General features: G+C 59.9%; 10 protein-coding genes and 1 non-coding gene across 11 annotated transcripts; 7 read left to right on the top strand and 4 right to left on the bottom strand.

Moving 5' to 3' along the window:
* The first annotated feature begins 348 nt into the window (after positions 1-348).
* Positions 349-1,242, top strand: BDZ90DRAFT_230337 (hypothetical protein). Its single transcript, XM_025505432.1, has 3 exons — positions 349-470; positions 553-1,028; positions 1,104-1,242. Exons 1-3 carry the CDS (start codon positions 456-458, stop codon positions 1,210-1,212), a joined length of 600 nt encoding a protein of 199 aa, XP_025364078.1. The 5' UTR covers positions 349-455; the 3' UTR covers positions 1,213-1,242.
* Positions 1,217-2,155, bottom strand: BDZ90DRAFT_236840 (hypothetical protein). The gene is made up of 2 exons (XM_025507305.1): positions 1,848-2,155; positions 1,217-1,765 (listed from the first exon to the last, which is right to left on the bottom strand). Exons 1-2 carry the CDS (start codon positions 2,119-2,121, stop codon positions 1,383-1,385), a joined length of 657 nt encoding a protein of 218 aa, XP_025364077.1. The 5' UTR covers positions 2,122-2,155; the 3' UTR covers positions 1,217-1,382.
* Positions 2,156-2,278: 123 nt separating this feature from the next.
* On the top strand, positions 2,279-4,067 carry BDZ90DRAFT_110253 (ATP-dependent RNA helicase DBP5). Its single transcript, XM_025503221.1, has 3 exons — positions 2,279-2,943; positions 3,013-3,777; positions 3,866-4,067. The coding sequence occupies exons 1-3, from the start codon at positions 2,361-2,363 to the stop codon at positions 3,976-3,978; spliced, it is 1,461 nt and encodes a 486-aa protein (XP_025364076.1). The 5' UTR covers positions 2,279-2,360; the 3' UTR covers positions 3,979-4,067.
* Positions 4,068-4,360: 293 nt separating this feature from the next.
* On the top strand, positions 4,361-6,127 carry BDZ90DRAFT_230334 (acyl-CoA dehydrogenase NM domain-like protein). The gene is made up of 5 exons (XM_025505431.1): positions 4,361-4,678; positions 4,758-5,147; positions 5,221-5,572; positions 5,650-5,956; positions 6,033-6,127. Exons 1-5 carry the CDS (start codon positions 4,483-4,485, stop codon positions 6,093-6,095), a joined length of 1,308 nt encoding a protein of 435 aa, XP_025364075.1. The 5' UTR covers positions 4,361-4,482; the 3' UTR covers positions 6,096-6,127.
* Positions 6,128-6,738: 611 nt separating this feature from the next.
* BDZ90DRAFT_110049 (hypothetical protein) lies at positions 6,739-7,904 on the top strand. Its single transcript, XM_025503219.1, has 2 exons — positions 6,739-7,409; positions 7,518-7,904. Exons 1-2 carry the CDS (start codon positions 6,974-6,976, stop codon positions 7,826-7,828), a joined length of 747 nt encoding a protein of 248 aa, XP_025364074.1. The 5' UTR covers positions 6,739-6,973; the 3' UTR covers positions 7,829-7,904.
* Positions 7,905-9,661: 1,757 nt separating this feature from the next.
* BDZ90DRAFT_t9 lies at positions 9,662-9,759 on the top strand. The gene has a single exon. It is a non-coding gene; the product is annotated as a tRNA-His (tRNA).
* A 948-nt stretch (positions 9,760-10,707) lies between these two features.
* On the bottom strand, positions 10,708-14,711 carry BDZ90DRAFT_230331 (AIP3-domain-containing protein). The gene is made up of 3 exons (XM_025505430.1): positions 14,145-14,711; positions 13,885-14,078; positions 10,708-13,808 (listed from the first exon to the last, which is right to left on the bottom strand). Exons 1-3 carry the CDS (start codon positions 14,622-14,624, stop codon positions 10,805-10,807), a joined length of 3,678 nt encoding a protein of 1,225 aa, XP_025364073.1. The 5' UTR covers positions 14,625-14,711; the 3' UTR covers positions 10,708-10,804.
* Positions 14,712-15,229: 518 nt separating this feature from the next.
* BDZ90DRAFT_208373 (hypothetical protein) lies at positions 15,230-15,787 on the bottom strand (the record flags this gene model as incomplete). The annotated part of the gene is made up of 2 exons (XM_025504006.1): positions 15,230-15,378; positions 15,595-15,787. Coding segments are annotated over 2 exons (342 nt in total), but the record flags the coding sequence as incomplete, so codon positions are not given.
* A 1,027-nt stretch (positions 15,788-16,814) lies between these two features.
* BDZ90DRAFT_230329 (hypothetical protein) lies at positions 16,815-17,811 on the top strand (the record flags this gene model as incomplete). The annotated part of the gene is made up of 2 exons (XM_025505429.1): positions 16,815-17,073; positions 17,148-17,811. Coding segments are annotated over exons 1-2 (676 nt in total), but the record flags the coding sequence as incomplete, so codon positions are not given.
* Positions 17,812-18,205: 394 nt separating this feature from the next.
* On the top strand, positions 18,206-19,764 carry BDZ90DRAFT_109725 (hypothetical protein). The gene is made up of 2 exons (XM_025503218.1): positions 18,206-19,562; positions 19,700-19,764. The coding sequence occupies exon 1, from the start codon at positions 18,372-18,374 to the stop codon at positions 19,305-19,307; it is 936 nt and encodes a 311-aa protein (XP_025364070.1). The 5' UTR covers positions 18,206-18,371; the 3' UTR covers positions 19,308-19,562; positions 19,700-19,764.
* On the bottom strand, positions 19,545-20,082 carry BDZ90DRAFT_217249 (hypothetical protein; the record flags this gene model as incomplete). Its single annotated transcript, XM_025504310.1, has 2 exons — positions 19,545-19,925; positions 20,011-20,082. The coding sequence occupies 2 exons, from the start codon at positions 20,080-20,082 to the stop codon at positions 19,545-19,547; spliced, it is 453 nt and encodes a 150-aa protein (XP_025364069.1).
* Positions 20,083-20,576: the final 494 nt, after the last annotated feature.

Genomic DNA, 20,576 nt, shown 5'->3' with positions numbered 1-20,576 from the left:
AAGAAGCGAGGCGTGCTGAGTCGTCGAGTCATCTAGCAGAGGCTCGCTGGCGTCGAGTCATCTTGCACTGCCCGCTCAGCAGAGGCTCGCTGGCATCGACTCATCACCCAACTTCATCCGCACATTCAGGGCAGGGCAAGAGAGCAATGTGGTCGGCTTCGCGTTTCCGAGGCTGTGCGGCGGACTGTCTTTTGCGGTCGCTAGCACAGACGGCCGTCTAGGGCGAGAGTGGGCCTAGTGTCTCGGCCATTCCGCCGAGCTCACCGCACGACCTCTTGCTGGTCAGGAACGAGAGCGGATGATTTGGTCGCGAAGGCGTCGCTGAGCACAGACGCGACCCAAAATCGCCTCGCCGCCTTCCGCCCCCCATGTGGTCGGGCGCGAGATGCGGGCGGGTCACGGAAGCAGCTCCTGCGTGAATTTCATCCTCTACCAATCATCCCACCAGATCAAGCATGGGCGGACGCAAGGTGAGCAGCAGCGCGGTGCTCTCCTGCCAATGACTACTCGCCCCGTGCTGATTTTCTCGTGTCTTTGATTTCTCACACCCAGATCACCGCCAAAAGCATCAAGCGCAAAGATGCGCCTACGCACCCCAAGTCTCGTCGTGCCCACCAGCTCGAGCGAGTGGCTCTTCGAGACGTCAAGCTCTCTTCCCGCAAGACGGAACGCAACCGTGCCGTTGAGCATCGCGTAGAACGCATTCTCGCCCTCCTCCTCCTCCTTCCCGACGAGATACCTTGCCTTCCCGATCTGCCGGCCCTGCACACCTTCATGGAGGCGTCCTTCCTCACTCGCAGAGATGCCGAGCTGGAAGAGGAGGTAGCGAAGAGGCGACCAGGGAGACCGCCTAGCAAGCAGGAGGTAGAGCTCAAGGAGGTCATTGCGGCGGAGAGGAGGGAGTACATGGAGCAGATGGAGGTTCCAGATCTACTGCACGAGGAGAATGTCAAGTTGATGAGGCAGTGGGAGGGTGATGCGCAGGCGTTGGGCTTGTATCGATTCGTGAGGATCAGTGGAACGCATCGGTGAGTACGAGATGCGCAGGAGAGGTGTTGAGCGTCGGGAAGTCGGCTGATACTTTGCCATTTCCCGCCACGCAGCGAGCAGTACGTCCAGACGCAGGCTGGGCGACACAAGGATCTCGAGATCGCAGATGCCGCAATGAAGAAGGTCATGGGCGGCGACGAGGAGATGGCTGCTGAGGCTTGAGGTTGAGAGCCGGACACCTGGCTCGCTCTGCGCAGGTATACATGACTTGATTTCGGACCCATCTGTACAACAATGCTGCAAGATACACACTCCAATTCACGTTCGTCTTCTCACAACCTGTCTAACGTCGCTCCGTTCGCTCCAACCTCGCTTTCACTCCCCTTTGCCGCTCACTGATCCTTCTTCGCCCCTTCACTCTCCTTCAATTGCTGACTCAGTTCCTTGGCAGCATTCATCCTCGCCTTCTGCTCCTCCCTCTTTTCCTTCTCCTCGATCCAGACTTCCGTAGCCTGCAGCAGCGCAATACCCGCGAGAAGGACCATGTTGATCGTGTTGGTCGCGGCGATGATGCGCAGCGCTGAGATGCGCTCCTCGGTGGTCAATGGGTCAGTGTAGAAATCGGGAGGGGTGCCGCCCTGGTGCTTGATGTAGGCGTCGCGTTCTGTGCGGATTGAGGAGCGGTTGAGGAGGGCGACGTTTGCCGGGTCGGCGAGGAGCTTGAGGTTTGGGATGATCACCACACCGTACATGGCAATGGCTCCTACCATGAGGGCTGGCGATGCGGGAGGAGGAGGGGCAGAGGGTGTGAGTGAAGGTCCACACATCGCGGTAGCCTTATCTTCCCGGCTACTCACCCACACACGACCCGTCAAAGTACTTTGCCGTCTCTGACCAGCGATGAAGCTTAGCCAGCAGACCGACAACGCCCAGCGCCATCATGCCGTGAAGCAATGCAGCGATGGCTCCAGGCCCCTTGTAGGCAGAGAGGTAGAACTGCTCGGCGACGATGGCCGACTGAGGGTCAAAGGGCGTCGAGTAGATCAGAGGGAAGTCATAGATCGATGCGATGAAGAGGACGCCGGAGAGAAAGCCGAGGGACGTGATCACATAGCCTGTTCGGAAGCCCATGGTGGCGGGCGACGATGGGGGATTGAGCTGTGAGGTTGCGGGGTGAGAGGAGGAAGGGAAGCAAGCAGGTCGTGGAGCGCGCCGTCGACGTCGACGAGAAGGAGCCGACGGTTTGGCGGGCGGACGGACGGACGGACGGAGACGAGAAGGCCAGCTTTGTCTGACTTTGAGGTGGACGAGCGGGCAGAGGAACCAACACTTTCGCAGCATCTTTACCACTCGTAGCAGTAGCAGCCATCATGAGCTCAACCAACGACGACAAGAAGGCTGACGGCGGTGATCTCGACGCTGTCACCGCGCGAATCAACTCGCTGATGGCAAAGACACCTGCCGCAGACGAAAAAAAGACAGGAGGAGCCGAGGGCGACGAGAAAAAGGATACCCCAGCGACATCCGCAAACGACTCCAAGCCGGCTGCCGCCACAGACAAGCCAGAAGCAGCAGCAGCCACCTCATCCGCCGCCGCCGGTCCATCATCGCCGAAGCAAGAAAAGGACAAGGATGGCAACCTCCTCGAGTCCAAATACGACGTGACAGTGACCCTCGCAGACCAGCAGGCAGACCCCAATTCACCCCTCTACTCGGTCAAGTCGTTCGACCAACTCGGCTTGTCCGAGGAGCTGCTCAAGGGTATCTACTCAATGAAGTATCAGAAGCCAAGCAAGATTCAGGAGAGGGCCTTGCCGCTGCTGCTGCAGAATCCGCCACGCAACATGATTGGCCAATCGCAGTCGGGTACAGGCAAGACGGCAGCCTTTGTCCTGACGATGCTGAGCCGCGTCGACTTCTCGCTCAATGCTCCCCAGGCCATCGCCCTCGCTCGTGAGTAGCGCGGCGACGCGGCAGGGCGACAACGTGTTCTAACCCCAATCTCTCCTGCCCATGTGCCAGCCTCTCGCGAGCTCGCCCGCCAGATCATGGACGTCGTCCACGAGATGGGCAAGTACACCAAGGTCAAGACAGCTTACGCCATTCCAGACGGCATTCCGCCGAACACCAAGGTCGACGCGCAGATCATCGTCGGCACGCCAGGCAAGGCTTTCGACTTGATCAAGAAGCGGGCGATTGATACCAAGAACATCAAGGTCTTTGTGCTCGATGAGGCGGACAATATGCTCGACCAGCAAGGGTTGGGAGAACAGAGTATTCGTGTCAAGAACACAATGCCCAAGACGTGCCAACTCGTCCTCTTCTCGGCCACCTTCCCAGACAACGTCCGCGAGTTCGCTGCCCGTCTCGCCCCGATGGCCAACGAGATTCGCCTGAAGCAGGAGGAGCTCAACGTGGACCTGATCAAGCAATTCTACATGGACTGCAACAGCGAAGAGCACAAGTATGAGGTTCTCGTAGAGCTCTACAACCTCCTCACCATTGGCCAATCCATCATCTTCTGTGCCAAGCGCGACACGGCAGACGAGATTGCGAGGAGGATGACAGCCGAGGGGCACAAGGTGGACTCGTTGCATGGAAAGCTGGACACCGCAAGTCGCGATAGGACCATCGATGCTTTTAGGGATGGCAAGAGTAAGGTATTGATTGCGACGAACGTCATTGCGAGGGGTATCGACATCATGCAGGTCACGCTCGTCGTCAACTACGACATGCCGGTGACGCAGGGTGGGCAGCCGGATGCTGAGACGTATCTGCATCGTATTGGTGAGTGTGAAGAGGCTCGAAGCACGCACGCGGTATTGCAGGCGCTGACCTCGCAACCTTCTCCTCTCTCTCTCTCTCTCGACCGCAGGTCGCACCGGAAGATTCGGTCGCAAGGGTGTGTCAATCAACTTTGTCCACGACGAGGCCAGCTGGAAGCTCATGAATGGCATCGAGCAGGGTGAGCGGAGCGCAGCGCGATGACGAAGATGAAATCGACCACGACGAAGCTGACCAACTCGACCTCCCTTTCCTCGCGCAGCCCTGTCGTGCGAGATCCTCAGAGTGGGTACGGAGGACCTTGAAGAGATGGAGACGACGATCAAGAAGGCGATCAAGGGTTGATTGGATGTCTTCGTAATGCAATTGATGCCTGCGCGTGTTATTCCTGAGTTCTTCGTGTTGTTCTGCGCTCTCGTCGTTTATGTCGCGTGGCTCTCATCACCCTAGGCCCTGCGTGAAAGGGGGGCAGGGGGCTCCGCTCTGACCGGGTCGGCAATTGAAAACAAGGCGCCTGCATCGTAAGCCCAGGTTGCCGACCGAGGTCGCAGCCTCGCAGCCTCGCAGCCTCGCAGCCTCGCAGGCCCTCTCGCAGCCTGGCTTGGCTCGCATCATCAATCAAGAGGAGCGGGAGCAGTAACAACAAGGCCCGATCAGAGCTCCTTCTCGTCTTTGCCATCACACGATATCCCTCAGCACAACATCATCATGAACACCTTTACCGCCGCTCGACGTCTTCCCAGCACCTTGTTGCGTGCCAGCCAGACGACGGCTACCACAGCCGCCACTGCCTCGTGCTCACGCACCTTGGCTCTCGGCGCTACTCGCAGCTTTGCCTCCGAGGCAGCAGAGGGCGCTGGCTCTGTTAGCTTTAAGCTAAGCGAAGACCAAGAGGCTTACCAGGGTGGGTAGGAGGTGCAAGCATAGACCAATGAAAGCATTTTGTCTGAACTCATCACTCCCTCGCCTCGGCCCGCTCGCAGACCTTGCCCGCAAGTTCACAGCCGAGCACATCATCCCCGTAGCACGCCACCACGATGAGACGATGGAGTACCCCTGGCCTGCCATCAAGAAGGCGCACGAGGTTGGTCTGCTCAACACCCATATTCCAGAGGAGTTCGGCGGACCTGGTCTGGGTTTGATGGAGTGCGCCTTGATCTCCGAGGAGCTCGCTTTTGGCTGCTCAGGCGTTCAGACTGCTATGGAGGCAAACGGGCTCGCAGAGGCACCTGTCATTGTGGCGGGCAACAAGGAGCAGAAGTCAAAGTACCTGGGAAGGATGACCGAGGAGCCCCTCGTGGCATCGTACTGTGTGACGGAGCCTGGTGCTGGGTCCGATGTTGCGGGCATCTCGACTCGCGCCGAGAAGAAGGGTGAGCTGAGAAGAGGCATCACAACACGAAACCGTAGCTGATTATGCTCTGCCCCCGCACCGCACCGCGTCAGGCGACAAGTGGGTCATCAACGGCAGCAAGATGTGGATCACAAACGGAGGCCACGCCAACTGGTACTTCGTTCTGGCCAAGACGGACCCGTCCGCAAAGGCTACCAAGTCCATGAGCGGCTTCATCGTCGATGGTGACTCGCCAGGTATCATCAAGGGCAAGAAGGAAGTCAACATGGGTCAGCGTTGCTCCGACACTAGGATGATCACGTTTGACAATGTCGAGGTGCCAGAGGAGAACATGCTGGGCAAGCCTGGAGATGGCTTCAAGACTGCCATGGGCGCCTTTGATATCACCAGGCCGCTCGTTGCCGCGGGAGCCATCGGTGTCGCGCAGAGGGCGCTCGTTGAGGCGTGAGTTCCAGCAAGGCGGCGTGCATGAAAGCACGGTCCTGACCAATCTCTTCCCCTTCTGCCCTCGCGCGCCGCAGCATCAAGTACGCTCAAGAGCGCAAGACGATGGGTCGCCCCATCATCCAGCACCAAGCAATTGCTTTCATGCTCGCCGACATGGCCATCTCCGTCGAGTCAGCCCGCAACATGGTCTGGAAGTCGTGCTGGACAAAGGATCAGGGCCTGCGCAACTCCTACTTCGCATCGATGGCCAAGGCTCTCGCGAGTGAGGCGGCCGTAGCCAACGCAGACCGAGCTGTACAAATCTTTGGTGGAATGGGCTACAACAAAGAGTCACCCGTCGAGAAGCTGTACAGAGATGCTAAGATCTACATGCTTTACGAGGTGAGTTCGGTCGCGAGGGCTGAGCATGACCCGGGCCATGCTGACGCACCGTTTGGTCCCATTTTTCGCGCGCTAGGGCACGAGCCAGATCCAGCGTCTGATCATCAGCAGGCAGATCGAGGAAATGTACAAGATCTAAGGCAGGGGAGCAGTGCCGACTCCCTCCACGAGCTCGCTAATCCCTCTAATAGATTATTCTCATCATGCCATCCGCGTGAGTCGTCAGCCGGCGAGGATGTGATTGGCTCATCGCTATTGCAGGCGGTCAAGGGAAGTGCAAGGCGGGCTGGCAGAACGGGCGGGCCAGGGGTTGAGCCGCGACCAATCTCGACGCGTTGGCCTGTTTGCCCTGCCCGCACGCACACCGCCCTTCGCTGTTGCCGTCACTTTCGTTGCTGAGCGACAGATCGACTCAGCACAGCCTGCCCTCTTTGCCTCCTCCCCATCACTCTTTTCCATCCTTCTATCCTCTCCATCCTCATCATCTCCGTCCTCGTAGACTCCGCTCGCACGGCGAAGCCGCCTATGCTCAAGCCACGGTCATAGGCGGCGACAAGACGATGCTGAGCCGGCGACCACACGCTCGTTAGCCTCCACGCTGAGCTCCTCCTTCTCGATCTCATCACACTCGCTCGCATCGTCCTCATCGTCATCGGCAGTGGCACCTCTGCGCACGCCCACACACGCTCCTTCGCACATCCGCTCCCTGCCATCTCAACGCTCGCTTCCATCATCACCGGCCATTGCTAATCGCCTACCGCCTGCCAACGCCAACGCCAACGCCACCATCACCGTCACCGTCACCGCCACCGTCAACGTTAGGGTACTGACTCAACACGCTGGTCTGCATGCTGCTAGGCATCGCACCCTCGACCCTCTGCTCAATAGCGACTGCCGTCAAGACATCCACGCCAGGTCACAACACGCATCTTGCTCACTGCTGGCACCGAGGTCGATCGATTCTTTCAGGCCTCAGTGCCCCTTCAGCGCAAGGCCGGAACAAGTGTCCGGGTCATCATGGACCAACAGCTGGATATGCAAGAGCATCGCGCTGGGCTGTGCGACCTGTACTTTGCCCAGTACGATGACCTTTGCAACCTCTCGCGGGACTTCGACACGAGAAACGCTGCACATGATGCGAGCATCGCTGCTCTTGACGCTGCGCGGCATCAGCTTCAAGAGCAGGCGCCCTTCGTCGACACTGGGATCAAGGTTGCGCTCGCAGCAAAGACGGCTGCATGTCAAGCGCTGTGTCAGCAGTCGTCTCAATGGCGTGTGCATTCGTTCCCTCTCAGCAACCGCTCGATGATCACTTGGACCAGCGATTCGAGTGCCACGGTCTTCACGGCGGCCGAGCTCCTCGCCATCCTCCACGACACCAAGGCTCCTCGCGCGGATGAGATCCTCCCGGACATCCTATCTGGCGCGCAGAGGAGGCTGCTCGAGTCGGCAGGTAGGTTTCTGCGAAATTCAGGACAGCGCAATCACGCACGCTCATCCAGATACTCTCCTCCTCGTTCCTTTGCTACCCCCCCCTTTCTCTCTCTCTCCCCCCGCGCAGCCAAGGCTTGCCCTCTCAGCTCGAGCGGGACGAGGCGCATGGCCTTCGCGGGGTCGAGCGTGCTGCAGGTGGCGGCCGAGTACCGGCTGCCAGCATCGCAGCCGATCGTCAGGCTCTCGGCCCCTGTCGCCGTCGACCCTCCCGGGCAGGATGGCACGCGCGTATGGGGCTACTTCAAGAGCCACATCGTCGGCGAGCAGCTGCTCGAGGAGGAGCCGGAGAAGAAGGAGGAGGAGACGGACGAGGAGGAGGAGGAGACGGACGAGGATGAGGAAGCGAACGATGGCGAGGATGAGATGGATGAGGATTAGCAGTGCTATCCTCGAGAGCAGGCGGGAGGATCGGGGAGTTCGCTCGGCGCAGTGGACGGGGAAAGCGGGGATGCGGCCGGGGACTTGTGCGTGGTGTTTCCCTTCCCTTTGCACTGTCATTCGATCGATGTGCTATCACTGTGCTATTCAGCTTATGGGTATGGTGTGCTGATGATTGATGGGTAATACTGTAACGAGGGGCAATAAACAGAATGGATGACTTGACGAAGTCGCGGAGGTGGCGTCTGCTCAATGGTATCATCATTCATACTCATCATCGCCATCATGTGCCAAGCCGTGTCACCGTAGAGCTGCGCCTGCTTGACGACCTAGTGCTGCCTTCCGTAGGCGGAATCCAAAAGTCAACGGCGAACACTCCACTTCGCCTCACCCCTTGAATGGATGAGAGCAGCGCGATAGAGATGGTAGGCAGATGCGGGGCTCGCAGGGGTATATGCAGCTCACGACGAAGCGCTGAGTCGACTGCAGGTCCAGATGAGGTGGGCAATCACCGCATGCACGACCTAAGGGGGCAGCGTTGCTTCGAGCCTCGATCGATGTTTCGACTATCAGCGTGCTACCGTCTGAACTTCAGCGACGATCTCATCACGCTCCACCGTCACGCCTGCTGCTGGCCCCGCGGATCCATCGTTGAATGTAGTCGCTGTGTAGTCGCTGTGCTCAGGCAGCCCAGCCGCTGCTCGTAGCCAGGCACTGACACGTTTCGACCTCATTGAGGTCACGATCAGGCGTCATCGCACAAGCGTCTACGCACTGACCAATTGGCTGCACTCCCCGTCTCGCGTTTCCACAAGCCGGGACGTCCTCGTACCTCACGAATGGAGTCACTTCAAGAGCGTTGTGAAAGGCGAGGACGAGGCGAATAGAGCACGACCCCCCGATCGCGCGCGAGGAGGGCATAACATCCTTACGTGTGCGAAATGATGCTTTCCACGATATCCGCCCACGCGTCTTGTCAGAGCTGCAGTGAGGTAGCTGCCATGCTCTGATACTATTGTCTGTTTTGGGTCAGCGCCTACGCGGGCAAAAGATGCGGGGAAGTACGAGGGCTGGTGAATGTGAAGATGGACACGGAGAAAGAGCCAAGCGATGGACGATGGGGCGTCGCTCTCGTCTGCTTCAATGGCGCCTCTGAGTCGATGCTGGACAGCTATGTGAGTCAAGACCTCAGTGCGCTGCGTCAGCGCATCAGACAACGAGGTGCTCTAGATCACGCCAGCACCTTCGTTGCAATACGCCGTGGCACTCTGCGACTACGACAGCATGCCCGGCGAACCCAAGCACACGCCTCTCTGAGCCTCGCAACACGACGCCAGCTGTGCACGTCACTCGATGGTGCCATCACGGTGATAGCTGCTTCCTGTGCGTATAGGAGGGAGATGACATGGCTTCGCCCACGTCAAACGAGGGCCGCGATTTGGCACAAGTACTGCAGCTGAAAGCTCGCGGGAGGCTCAGCGCCTGACAACAACGTATCAAGCAGTTCGCAAAGGCCCACGTCTGTAGTGTGAGGCTCGGCAGAGCGGTTCGTGGCCTCGGGTCGTCCTCGTCATTTAGGGCCTTATGCCCAGCTGATAGTGATGCTCTTCGCCAAGGTGGTGAGCGAGAACCGTCAGATGCGGCCAACAGAAGGCAGAGAGGTAAACGGGCCTGGTCTGGAGAGACGCGTCTGAGGCGAAAGGGGCAAGCGGGGGACGGGGGAGCAGGGTGGGGGGGGGCTGATGTTGGTCCAGGATGCCGACCATTGGCAGACATCACAATGTTTGAACATATACGCACATGCTCGTGCAATCAATCATCAGCAATTTGGCTGTGGGCGTCGTCTAACGGTGAGGACGTTACGTTGTGGCGAGTTCTTGCATCTCACACATCTTTCCGTGGAAATGGGGGTTCGATTCCCCCCGCCCACAATCAGTGGAGTGTGCCCGTACAGCTTCTTTTGCCCCGTCTCCTTGGTGAGCCTTGAGGATATGATCAAACTTAACTTTTGCTCCGTCACGCAGCGAAGATAAAAAGGGAGGGCAGAGAGCCGGCAGCAGGACGATGATCACGACATATAGCGCTGTTCTCCTCGCCGTTCAGCTCAGGGCCTGCCGCAGGCAGGCCCCGCCGAAGTGGGCACCCTCCTGACCAGTTCTCATCCGCAGTCGCCCTTCGGTATATTAGGATATTACGGACACTTGAGCACCGATCACACCAACATTTAGGTCCACAATCGAGGTGGACGAGCCTCGTCGATGTCGTCTGGTGATATCGTGTCCTGAAGTACTGCTCTCGAGACCAGTTGCTGTGACCACCGCTTCCTTCCAGGCCGTGCTCTGGTTCGATGCACCTCCGACTCAACGCGACTTGCACTACTGACCCATTCTGAGACAAGGAACGGGGGCGAGCGATCGCGTGCGACACGAGCGTATGGACAGGCAGACATGTCTGCGCTTCGGCGACGACAGCCACTCATAATCAGTAGCGACGGATGACGAGCGAGCCCACTGTCCTCCAGTGCGAGCTGCTGATCATCGCGTGGGGTGCGACTGCTATGCTTGAGCACCGCCGACGTAGCGTACGGCCCTTGACATCATTATGATGCCAGCGGCAACGACCCTGGAAGGTCGAGAGGCGCGGATTGACGGCAAAGCATCCAGCTAACACGCCCCTCTCCCTTCTTGCAGCGATCATTGCCAACTCGCTGCAGTCTCAAGTCTACTCTCTCTGGGTCACTCGCCGAGGCCTGACAAGGCCGGCCAGTCCGTAGCAACTGTTTGATGAAACCAGGTGCTGCAGTCTCGATCGCACTGCAAAGTCCTCGGCCGGGGCGACGCTCGCGCCACAAGGCATGGTGGCACGATGGAATGCTAGCACGCAGCTTCACGAGCTTTGGACTCGAAGGTGTCACGATTGGACCACAGCAAATATACAAACATCCCCAAGCTCGAGGTGTAACGTCCCTCGCTTCTCTCACTCCGCGCTACCTCTATCGCTCGCCGTGTCCATCGAAGTCGTGGGCGACAATCCGGGCGCAGAGTCTGCCGAGGAAGAGGTGGCCGAGGCCAATTTAGCCATCGACTTGGCCGCAGGTGCCGCTCCCTTGGCGCCGCCTAGGATCAGCTTCTTGGGCGGCGCCGCCCCTTCGTGTAGCGGAGGCGCCCCTCCCGACCCTCCACCGCCGAACATGGCAAGTAGCGTAGCCTTGTCGCGCTTAGAGCGGATGCGCTCTACCTCCAAGTGGCCGCCAGTCTTGCGCAATCCACTCCCAGCCGCCTCACCGCTACCCGACCCAGCAGGCGCGGCAACGAAGCCCGCCAGTTCCTCCTGAAACTCGTCCGTCCGACTGCTCATCTCCCTTTGCCTCGTCCTCTCTGCCGCCTGCAAAGCTCGCAAACGCTTCTCGTGGTCGATGCTCTGGCCGCGCACCTCAAGCATAACCGTGCTGAGCCCCTCGTGCCCCTCCTCTGGCAACGGCGGAATATATTTGCCCCCCGTGGGCCGGCCAGCGCTGCGGAGCTTGACGACTTGCTGAATATTCTCATACACCTCCTGCAGCGCCTTGTGATCCTCGCGTAGGTCGGCGATGAGTCCTTCCTGGTGATTGAGGAACTCCTGCTCCTCGACAATATCGCGCAACTCGCTCTCCCACGTCTTCTTCCAGCTAGGCTTGACCGTCTGCACGTATCGCTCTAGGTCCTCCAACCCACTGGTGGCCTTGGCGATATCTGCGCTAATCTTCTTGACCGTTGCGGGCTTGGGCTTTACCCCGCGCTGGATCACGTCCAGCTTGAGGTCGTCCACCACGTCCTGCAGGTCTTCGACGAGAGTGAGCACCTCCTGCGAGCTGGCGTCGAGACGAGCCTTGCCTGCGACAATGAAGTTGCGCTCTGTGGGAACGTCTTGCGCTGCGATGGAGCGAACACGCGCGCTCTGCTCTTTCATCTTCTTGAGCATACCGCCAACGTCTGTCGAGAAATCGCCCTGTAATTGACGGAGGATGGCCATCTCGCGGCGGAGGGAGAGGATCTCGTCGTAGTGGCCGCGAAGGTCGGGCGCCGGGCCAGTCGATGACGATGCCTGTCCGCTCGCGAGAGCGTCACCCTCGCCGTCGTCCCCGCGACTCTCACTACGCCTCATTCTCTCCTCTGCCGCAGCGAATTGCCGGTCTGAGAATTTGCTCGGCGAGACAGCGTCCGCCAGTCGCGGGGCATGAGATGTAGACGGCCTCCTTGCAAGCGCCAACGCATCCCTCTGCTCCCTCTCAGCCAACTGCGCCTTGACCTCTCTGATCTCCTTTGTGATAGCGCCCAACGTTAGATCGAGATGCTGCTTCACCTGGTCCAGTGGTTCGATGTTCAGCGTCAGCACGCACCCCTCCGTCACGTCCGCCAGGTCCTCCAGCTCGTATGACACCCCACTCGAGACGTCCTTGACGTAGATGCTAGGAAAGTCGTCCTTGCCCGGCGAGTAGGCGAAGCGCTCCACGAACAACATGCGGAGGCGCGCGACGCTGAGTGGAGTCGAAGAGTCCAGCGTCGTCTTGCGTGTCTGGCGTCCGAGTTGGAGAAAGACGGAAAGGTCTGACGTGCCCGTGGTCGCAGGACTGTCTGTGCTGCCTGCGTGATCGCGCGAGCTGCTTGCGGCAGTGAGGGTACGGGCGCTTGCACTTTGAGCGGTTGACGAGTCGGTGCTGCCTGCCGTGAATACGTCTTCTCCTCGGATGGAAGCGGCTGCTGCTGTTGCCACAATTGGGCTCCTCGGCGTCTGGTTCGCGTCGGTAAAGGGCAGCGACTCGTTGGAGCTTGCAGCCTGAGTCGACGGCGTAGGCGATCGATTGGCATTGCGCAACGACGACGGTAGACCCAGCGTCTGCGAGCCCGTGCGGCGCAGTGGGCTCCCTCCTCGCGAAGCCGAGTCTGCCAACTCCTCCATTTCACTCCCTCCCGCACCAGCACCAGCGCTGCTCCTCGTGCTCGCACTGCCCCTCGCCCCCGCTCCCAGCTGCGGCGTAGCCAGAGGAGACTTGCGCGCGAGATTTGGCGACTTGGGGACGGGTGGCATCTCTTCTGCGGCTGCGAGCTCAGAGATATTGGAAACGCTGGGCTTCTGCCTGCGAGAGGCGCCGCGCTTGTGTCCGCCCCCGCTTCTCGGCATCTCAGGACTGGCGTTTGCTCCTCCACCACCGGAGAGGATGCCAGAGCCAAAGCTGCTCATCCCACTTTGGCCGACGCCCATCTTGTTGAAGGTGTATGCGCTGAAGCGCTTGCTGGCTCGACGCTCTAGCGCATCGCGACTCTTCAACGCTCGCAGGCTGGGGTCCGCCTCTGTTGCATCTGCTACCACGACGTCGGAGCGTGAACGGGTGAGTTTTCCCGTCGAACTCGAGCCAGATACGCGACGGGGTGTTGAGGCGGGTGTGTAGGGTGAAGGGTCTGAGCCCGGAAGAGAAGTGTCGGCAGCTGCTGGAGGAGACATGGTCGGCGTCTTGAGGTAGTCTTCTTGCGGCTCGGGCGGAGCAGGGGTCGGGTTGTCAACGAGCTGCGTACCACCGTTTAGGCCTGCAGTCCTCGGTGAGGTGACGCTGGAGGAGTTGGAGCGCTGCGGGAGACTTTCGGGCTGTGAGTTGGGATTGGGCTCGAGTGGCTCTGGAGCAATGTACGACCCGCGGGCACTGTCGCTGACGCCTTGTCGCTCCTGCCTGATTGTTCTACTCGACCTTCGCTCGCCAGCCATGCTTGCCGCGACACCTGGCGCTGCCTGCAAGATGCTGCTGCGCTTCGACGTCGTAGAACCCCGTTGCTGCGCGACGAGGATGCGCTTGTACTCTGCTTGCTTGAGCTTGAGTCCTTGGAGGAGATGAATGATGATCTCACGCACACGAGGGAGGTGTTGCTCGAGGACGGCGGGCGAGGCATCTTCTGAGAGGCAACGTTCCAGGCAGACTCGAAGGTCGTCGGGGACGGATGCCAGGTCGCTGGGCGAGCGCGAGAGCCAGCAGGAGGTCAGCTTTCCAGCGAACCAGACTCTCTACTGGCGCGCCTCGCTCTCACCTCATGTCGATGTTGTAGCTGCCAAAAGCCTGCCTCGCAGTAATGAAATCGTTGCCCAGCCGCACATAGACGTCGCTGACCTGCGTTTCCGACTTCTGTCCGATGGACCACTTTGTGAGGGATTCGAGGAGCATCTTGGTCGCGACGAGGAGGCGAGTGACCGATGACTCCATGTGATTCGACGAGTAAGGGCTCTGCGTGTGCGAGCAAGGGAGGTCAATCATGCAGCAACTTGGCATCTTTGGTCTCGGCAGACCCACCTTGCTCGACGCAGTAGTCGAAGTCCTCACACTGGACCCACTACTCTGCCTGCTCATCTCAGCATTGATGGCCGTTTCTCTCTCCCGCTCCTTTTCCTTTTGTAGCGCCCTCATCTCTTCTGGCAAGAGATTAGGAGGTGGAGCTGCGCTGGCGCCCATGTTTGCCAGACTGCTGCCGCTGCTCCCAGCTCCTCCGCCGCCCATCGGCCTCTTTCCAGAGGACGACGAGGATGAACCAGAGGGCCCACTGCTGCCGCTGCCAGTACCGTTTACTGCGGATGATATGCCGTCGTGCCGCCTCATGTACGTCGATGGGCCGCCCGTCGCTGAAGGAGGAGAAATGGCATCGTTGCTCAGCGATGGTCGACCACCTCGGTCTGGCGTTCGATCGCCTGCGCCCGACCCGGAGGCAGAGGCACCGCCAGCAGCATTGTTGGACCCGCTGCCTTTGCCGCTTCGGCCAAGCACTCCAGACAGCATCGTCTTAGAGAGCTACGAGGATGAAAGAGTACGAGAGTGACGTGGAGGAGGATCAAGACGAAATCAACGCGAGGGCAAATGGAGCCGCGTCCTCGCCCAGTCGATCGGCCAAAGAGGCGGCGCTGCCTCAGATTTGAGCCCATCAGGTCTGCCCCTTCTGCCCGTCTGCCCGCCGCCCGCCGCCCACTTCAAGTGGCGCTGCCAGAGGACCGTGCACGTCTTGCTTCGCAGCATCACGCAGCTCGCAATGGTACGGCGATGGACTCGCCCCATGGTATTACACACATCTGCACTCCACTCGATCAATCGAGGTCGAAAGGATCTTCAGGCGCTGGCGCTGCTTGACTAGCAGGGGCTGGACCCGCAGCCGCCCGTCTCTCCGCAGCCTCTCTCAACCTCTTTCTCCTCTCCTCCCGCGAATCCATCTCCAGTTGAGCCTCAGGCGCATCATCGTACTCCTCGTCAGTGTCCTCAAGCTCGCCCATGAACGTCTCTGTCTCGGCTGGGTTGTGAGGGGTGTCGATGGGCTGCGAAGTGCCAGCTCTGCCTCCCGAATTCGCTGCGGATTGACCACCCTCTTCTCCTGCTCCTGCTGATGCTGTCGCCTCTCGGGGCTCGAGCGGCTCTCTACAGATAGGACAAGTGCCATTCCGCTGCAGCCATGGTACGATGCAGTCTTCGTGGCCTGCGTGCTTGCAAGGAAGGATGACGAGGGTGTCGCTCGGCTGGTCGTCAGCTTCGCCTGGGGCAACGTCTGGTGGATCTTCATCCTCGAGTCCGACGCCCGCATCTCCGAGCACATCATCCACTCGAGAGGGTCTCCGCGATGCTGTCGGGCTGTTTGCTGCTGAGTCTGTTGGCGGAAGGACGGCGTCGAGACAGGTGGGGCATTCACGATTACGGGCGAGTTCTGAGCGAGCAGCAAGAATGGGCCGGTCAACATTGAGCTCCCCTCGTCTCCGTCGCACACGCAACTCACTAGCAGCGTCCACATCCCCGACTTTACATCGCTTGAGCCTCTTGATCGCCTCGTCACTAGCAGGTGGAGGCGCCGTACTGCCCTGCGTCTGCTCCATCATCTGCGAGATAATATCATCCAATGCCTGCTGCCCAAAGACGTAGTCTCCCATACGACCCGAAGCAAAGGCTCCCGCACCTCCGCCAAAGAGGCTGCCCAGCAGCGATTGCAGGGGATTGAATTGGGCGTGGTGGGCGTGGGCTTGATTGGGCCCACTTGCCCCGGCTTGCGCTCCAAATAGATCAGCAAAGAGGCCAGGCAAGGCTGCGAGCTGTGGTGGGAGGTCAGGACCTGAGGACGGATCAGGACCATGCCCCGCAAAGGCCGAGAAGGGGGAGTTGGCGTGCTGTTGAGATGATGATGACGAGGGACCGCTACCATGATCAAAGTAGCGACCATCTGAAGCCCCTCCTGCACCACCCATGCCATCGTCTGGGCGAGGCGATTGGCTGCCTTGACCCTGAGCATCGTTGGCGCTGCTGCTGCTGCTGCCCGTGGACGACGTCGTCTGGTAGTGCCACTGAAAGCCGAATGGGCCAAAAGAGGAGGAGCCACTGCGCGATGAAGTGGATGGACCTTGACCTTGTCGCGACTCTGCCTGCTGGCCGCGCTGCTGCTGGTCCTCCCCATGACGAGGCAATTGCGACCCAAACGGCCCCCTCATGTACGGATTACTCGACTGACCGGCAGTGGCAGCCCCAGCCAGATTGCCTAGCACGCCGCTCAGCAAGCTGCCAATATCCATTGGCTGCCTTGGCGCCTGCCCAAATCCGCCTCTCCCTCCCCCTGCGTCAAAGTCATCCTCATCGTCGTCATCCTGGTCGCCATCGTGAAACGCCTGCGGATGGGCTCCGGCTCCCGAGTCCGGAATCTCCTCGAGGAACTCGCCGCCACATCGCGGGCAGACGGGACCTGGCTGCATGAGCGCGGTGACCTCGGAGGCGCACTCATGGCAGAAGTGTAAGGTGGCCATGAGTTGAGAGATGTGGTAAGGATGCGAGGGTGCGAAGTGTTGTTCGGGTCATAGGCCGTGTCGTGTGGGCCTATGCAGTTCCGGCCGCTTCTCCACACGGCGGGACACGGCTGCAGCAGTGCTGAGCGCAAGTGGCGTGGCACGAGCGCAAGGCGTCGACGGACGGACAGAGACGAACAAGTCGAGGATGAGCATTGACCAACGACCGACACTGGTATTCGATCCAAATCAATCACCCTCGTCTTGCCATCGCCATGACCAATACGGCCGGCGCCAGTGGCAGTGGATCAGGGGCCAGCTCATCGCCTTCATCCGCCTCTTTGGCCCGCATTGAGCCCTACCTCCTTCTGGCCAAGTCAGCTCGAGGCGCAGCTGCAGCCAGAATCATACATGAAGCTACGGCTGCACCTGGTTGCTACGTCTTTGCTGAGCTGGCTGATACGCCGGCTGTCAATGATGTGAGCCGGCCATACCAGTAGCAGGTACTCAGCAACCGGCTGGCTGACCTCTCGCCCCTCCTTCGCACGCGCAGCTGTCGGCAGATACGGCCACACACGGCAAGACGCTCGCCCTCCTTGAGCTCTTCATGTACGGCACGCTTGCCGACTATCAAGCCCGACCTGACGCCTACCCACCTCTCAGCCCCGCTCACCTGGCCAAGCTGCGCCAGCTCACCCTTGTCACCTTGGCCAGCCAGTCGAGGATGCTGAGCTATCGGCACCTCGTTGACGCCTTGCAGCTCTCCGGCGATGAGGCAGGCTCGAGCAGCTCCACTCCGAATGCCACCCTCGCCCCGACAATGGTTAGGAAGCTGGAAGACGCCATCATCGAAGCAATGTACTCTGGTCTGGTAGCGGGTAAGCTGGACCAGAAGAAGCTTCGCTTCCACGTCGACTCGGTTATGGGGCGCGATGTGGCTGGACAGGAGGAATTGAAGGGAATGGAGGAGCAATTGAGGGAGTGGTACGTGGTCCTCTACAACGACTCTACGATGCTCGTATTGACCTGACTCGCTGACCTCCTACGTCCCCCACTCCTCTCCTCGGCTCGCTCACAGGGACGAGACCACCTCTACCCTCCTGGACACCCTCTCGCAGCGCATCGCCCAAGCCAAGAGTCAAGCAGCAGGCGAAGCTCAAGCCAGAGGGGAGCACGACCGCCGACTGGCCGATGTGTTTCAGGCGTACATGGCCGAGCAGCAGGACAAGGCGCACCAGGCGTCAAATATGGCTGGGGCGGCTGCTGGGTCTTATGGACGTGGTGGGGGTGCAGAAGGAGGAGCGATGGACCTCGATGCTGTTGCTTCAGGCAAGAAGAGGTGAGTGCCGCGAGATCGTGCCACAGTGGACGACGTGCGAGCTCGTGTTGACTTTGGTGTCTGCCTCCCACGCTCGCGCAGCAGGGCCAAACGTACGAGGACCTGATCATTTCGAGAGCGCCGACCATCTCTCCGTCCTCACAGAGCCTTCAGCCCACCATAGCCCCTCTGAGCACTCCTGTCACGTAGCCATTTCCCATTCTCGCCTCTGCGAATCTACACCATCCTCTCTGTCTCTCTTCTCTTCGTCTCGTCTGTCTCTCGACTCTGCACCCGGATCTCGCGGCCGTGCGGAGACACCTTGATTTTCGATTGGACCCCACATTCGCGGGACGGACAAGACACGTCTGCTCCCTAATCATTCCATCGCTCTGGAGGCCAGGACAGAACGACTCGGTAGCAGCGCTCTTGAGCTGCAAGGCTTGCTAGTATATAGCCATGATTGCTACCAGGCCATTGCTTCAGGGCTCGACCGCCGGCCTCTTGACGGCAGCGGCGTCTCCCACTGCTAGGTCAGGCAGGAGACGCCTTCTCAACGAAGGACGTGGGAGCACAACATCGCAATCTTCACGCAGAGCTTTGACATCCTCAGTACCTCGGACCGCTCCGCAAGTATCGTCGCCATCAGCATCTTCGACCCGGGGCTCCGTTGCCGAACAATTGGAGGACGACGAGGCCTATTCTGCTCGCATCGAGGCGAGCCTCTTTTCCCTTCCCCTCGTCCAAAAGCTCATCGCCCTCAGCACCACAGATGCCTCTGCCTCCTCGTCTTCGTCACGGCCGCCCATCTTCAAGATGCACAGGCCGTACGGGGGAGTCCCGCCTACCTCACTACAGCACCACATGACTGCAGGCCTCATGCGCAAACGCACAGGCTTTGCGACTTTGCCTTTGTGCTTCTCGCCCGTCGGAGATAGCGATGGCAGCGATTCCATTAGTGGCTCCAGCGCTGCACCTGTCAGCCAGACCTCATCTTCCTTGAACCCACGCCGCACGTACACCATCTACCACCTGGGCCCCTCCCTCTGCGGCCACCCTTCGATTATTCACGGTGGGCTGATCTCGACTCTCTTCGATGAAGCGCTAGCCATTCCTGGTTTTGCTGCCTTTACTCGAACACGAGTTGGTTTGACGGCGAGCTTGGAGGTGCGATATAAGCAATTCGTAGAGCCGCATAGGTTCGTGGTGATTGAGGCTGGGCTGGAGGAGGGGAGTGAGGGCAAAGGGGGAAGGAAAGCGATGGTGAGCGGTGAAATGAGATATGCCGACGAGGAGGATGGGAAGGTGCTGGCGGAGGGTAAAGCGCTCTTTGTTGAGCCGAGAGATGAGAAGCTCGTTGCCATGCTGAGGAGCAGCCCGAATGCCACGCCTTGAGCCAGACAAAGATAGACAAAGAGAAGCGCAGAAGTGAATGGATATTGAGTTGAGCACGGCACGAGAAGACAAGGAGGGGCAGGCGAGCGTGGACGCTGCGCGCTTGTGGAGCGGTGTGTGGGCGAGAAGGTTGGCGGGCGTATGTATGTACACGGGGCTTGTCGGTGCTCAGAGTAAGAGAGTCATTGGGTGGCCAGCACACGGTGTTGAGTCGCGACGCCATGGAAGATCAGCTTCTTAAGCCGACGCCTCAGTGTTCGTCTCCTCCGGGTGAGGGTGAGGGTGAGGGTGAGGGTGGGGGTGCTTGTTGCCCTCAGCCGCCTTGATGGTGAACTTCTTGCTCTTGTTGCCCGAGTCGCCGAGGAGAACCACGATGGCGTTCCCATCGCGAGGGGTCGTGTTCGCTGGGAGAGTGAAGGAAGTTTTGCCGGCCGTGAGGAGGAAGCCCTCAGCAAGAGGGTGCTCGGCTTGCAGGTTCTCGGACTGAGAGCCTGGGTTGAGGTGGCCGAGGAGAATGGTGCCCTTGAGATTGGAGTACTCGGGCTTGCTGTTCACAAAGTCTGTGTTCCAGGTGACGGTGACCTTGTCGCCGGCCGTCCAGACTGTCCCAGTGGTGGGCTGCGAGTGCGTCAGGGTAGCAGGGATCGGCTCGTCAGCATGCTGAACTCGCGGCTTGTACGAACGCTTTGGTTGCGCTACTCACGCTGGTGACGGGAGGGTTGACGACGTCTCGGTCTGCGAGCTCCTGCTCCTCTGCGGCCCTCTTCTCGAGCATCATGTCCATCGCGGCGATACCTCCGACGGCCATCTCAGCTGAACCGCGTCCGACGAGGTCGACGCCAGCGGCTCCGTTGACCTCATCGAGGGAGCGAGCAACGGGGAAGGGGGCGGCGAGGGAGGTGGTGGCCGTGGCTGCGAAAGTGAGGGCAATGCCCATGGCGAGGGCGCGGAAGGAGACCATGTTGTGTGAAGAGTGTAGGAGGTTGGTGTTGAACGTCGATGATGGTGCTCGAGGGCAAAGCTATGCTGGTTGATGGGAGCAATCGAGGGAAAGTCTTGACGGCAGGTAGCTTCTTATAACTCTCTCTGATCCAGGCTGCAGTCAGCGTCGACGAGAGAGATTGGCCGGTCGACGGGAGATTGTGCGGATGGGCGTGGGTAGGCGGGCGTGGAGGTGTGAGAAGCTAGTCCAAGCTGAGACTTGGATGCGGTGACTACCACGGGGAAAAGGCCCTGACACTGCAACCCAGTCGTACTCACAGCAAGCAA

Source organism: Jaminaea rosea (genome assembly GCF_003144245.1).
Source record: "Jaminaea rosea strain MCA 5214 unplaced genomic scaffold BDZ90scaffold_2, whole genome shotgun sequence".
In the NCBI taxonomy this organism is placed as follows: Eukaryota; Fungi; Basidiomycota; class Exobasidiomycetes; order Microstromatales; genus Jaminaea; species Jaminaea rosea.
Note: the sequence above shows the minus strand (reverse complement) of the source record. Positions and strands in the feature narration are given on the sequence as shown.

Coding starts and splice junctions, on each gene's coding strand:
- BDZ90DRAFT_230337 (XM_025505432.1), top strand. Junction 1,029..1,103: donor AGGATCAGTGGAACGCATCG/GTGAGTACGAGA, acceptor CCCGCCACGCAG/CGAGCAGTACGTCCAGACGC.
- BDZ90DRAFT_236840 (XM_025507305.1), bottom strand. CDS start 2,121: ATGGGCTTCCGAACAGGCTATGTGATCACGTCCCTCGGCTTTCTCTCC. Junction 1,766..1,847: donor CTTTGACGGGTCGTGTGTGG/GTGAGTAGCCGG, acceptor CCGCATCGCCAG/CCCTCATGGTAGGAGCCATT.
- BDZ90DRAFT_110253 (XM_025503221.1), top strand. CDS start 2,361: ATGAGCTCAACCAACGACGACAAGAAGGCTGACGGCGGTGATCTCGAC. Junction 2,944..3,012: donor CCAGGCCATCGCCCTCGCTC/GTGAGTAGCGCG, acceptor CCCATGTGCCAG/CCTCTCGCGAGCTCGCCCGC. Junction 3,778..3,865: donor GACGTATCTGCATCGTATTG/GTGAGTGTGAAG, acceptor TCTCGACCGCAG/GTCGCACCGGAAGATTCGGT.
- BDZ90DRAFT_230334 (XM_025505431.1), top strand. CDS start 4,483: ATGAACACCTTTACCGCCGCTCGACGTCTTCCCAGCACCTTGTTGCGT. Junction 4,679..4,757: donor AGACCAAGAGGCTTACCAGG/GTGGGTAGGAGG, acceptor GCCCGCTCGCAG/ACCTTGCCCGCAAGTTCACA. Junction 5,148..5,220: donor GACTCGCGCCGAGAAGAAGG/GTGAGCTGAGAA, acceptor GCACCGCGTCAG/GCGACAAGTGGGTCATCAAC.
- BDZ90DRAFT_110049 (XM_025503219.1), top strand. CDS start 6,974: ATGGACCAACAGCTGGATATGCAAGAGCATCGCGCTGGGCTGTGCGAC. Junction 7,410..7,517: donor GAGGCTGCTCGAGTCGGCAG/GTAGGTTTCTGC, acceptor CCCCCCGCGCAG/CCAAGGCTTGCCCTCTCAGC.
- BDZ90DRAFT_230331 (XM_025505430.1), bottom strand. CDS start 14,624: ATGCTGTCTGGAGTGCTTGGCCGAAGCGGCAAAGGCAGCGGGTCCAAC. Junction 14,079..14,144: donor CGACTACTGCGTCGAGCAAG/GTGGGTCTGCCG, acceptor TCGCACACGCAG/AGCCCTTACTCGTCGAATCA. Junction 13,809..13,884: donor AGCTACAACATCGACATGAG/GTGAGAGCGAGG, acceptor GCGCTCGCCCAG/CGACCTGGCATCCGTCCCCG.
- BDZ90DRAFT_109725 (XM_025503218.1), top strand. CDS start 18,372: ATGATTGCTACCAGGCCATTGCTTCAGGGCTCGACCGCCGGCCTCTTG.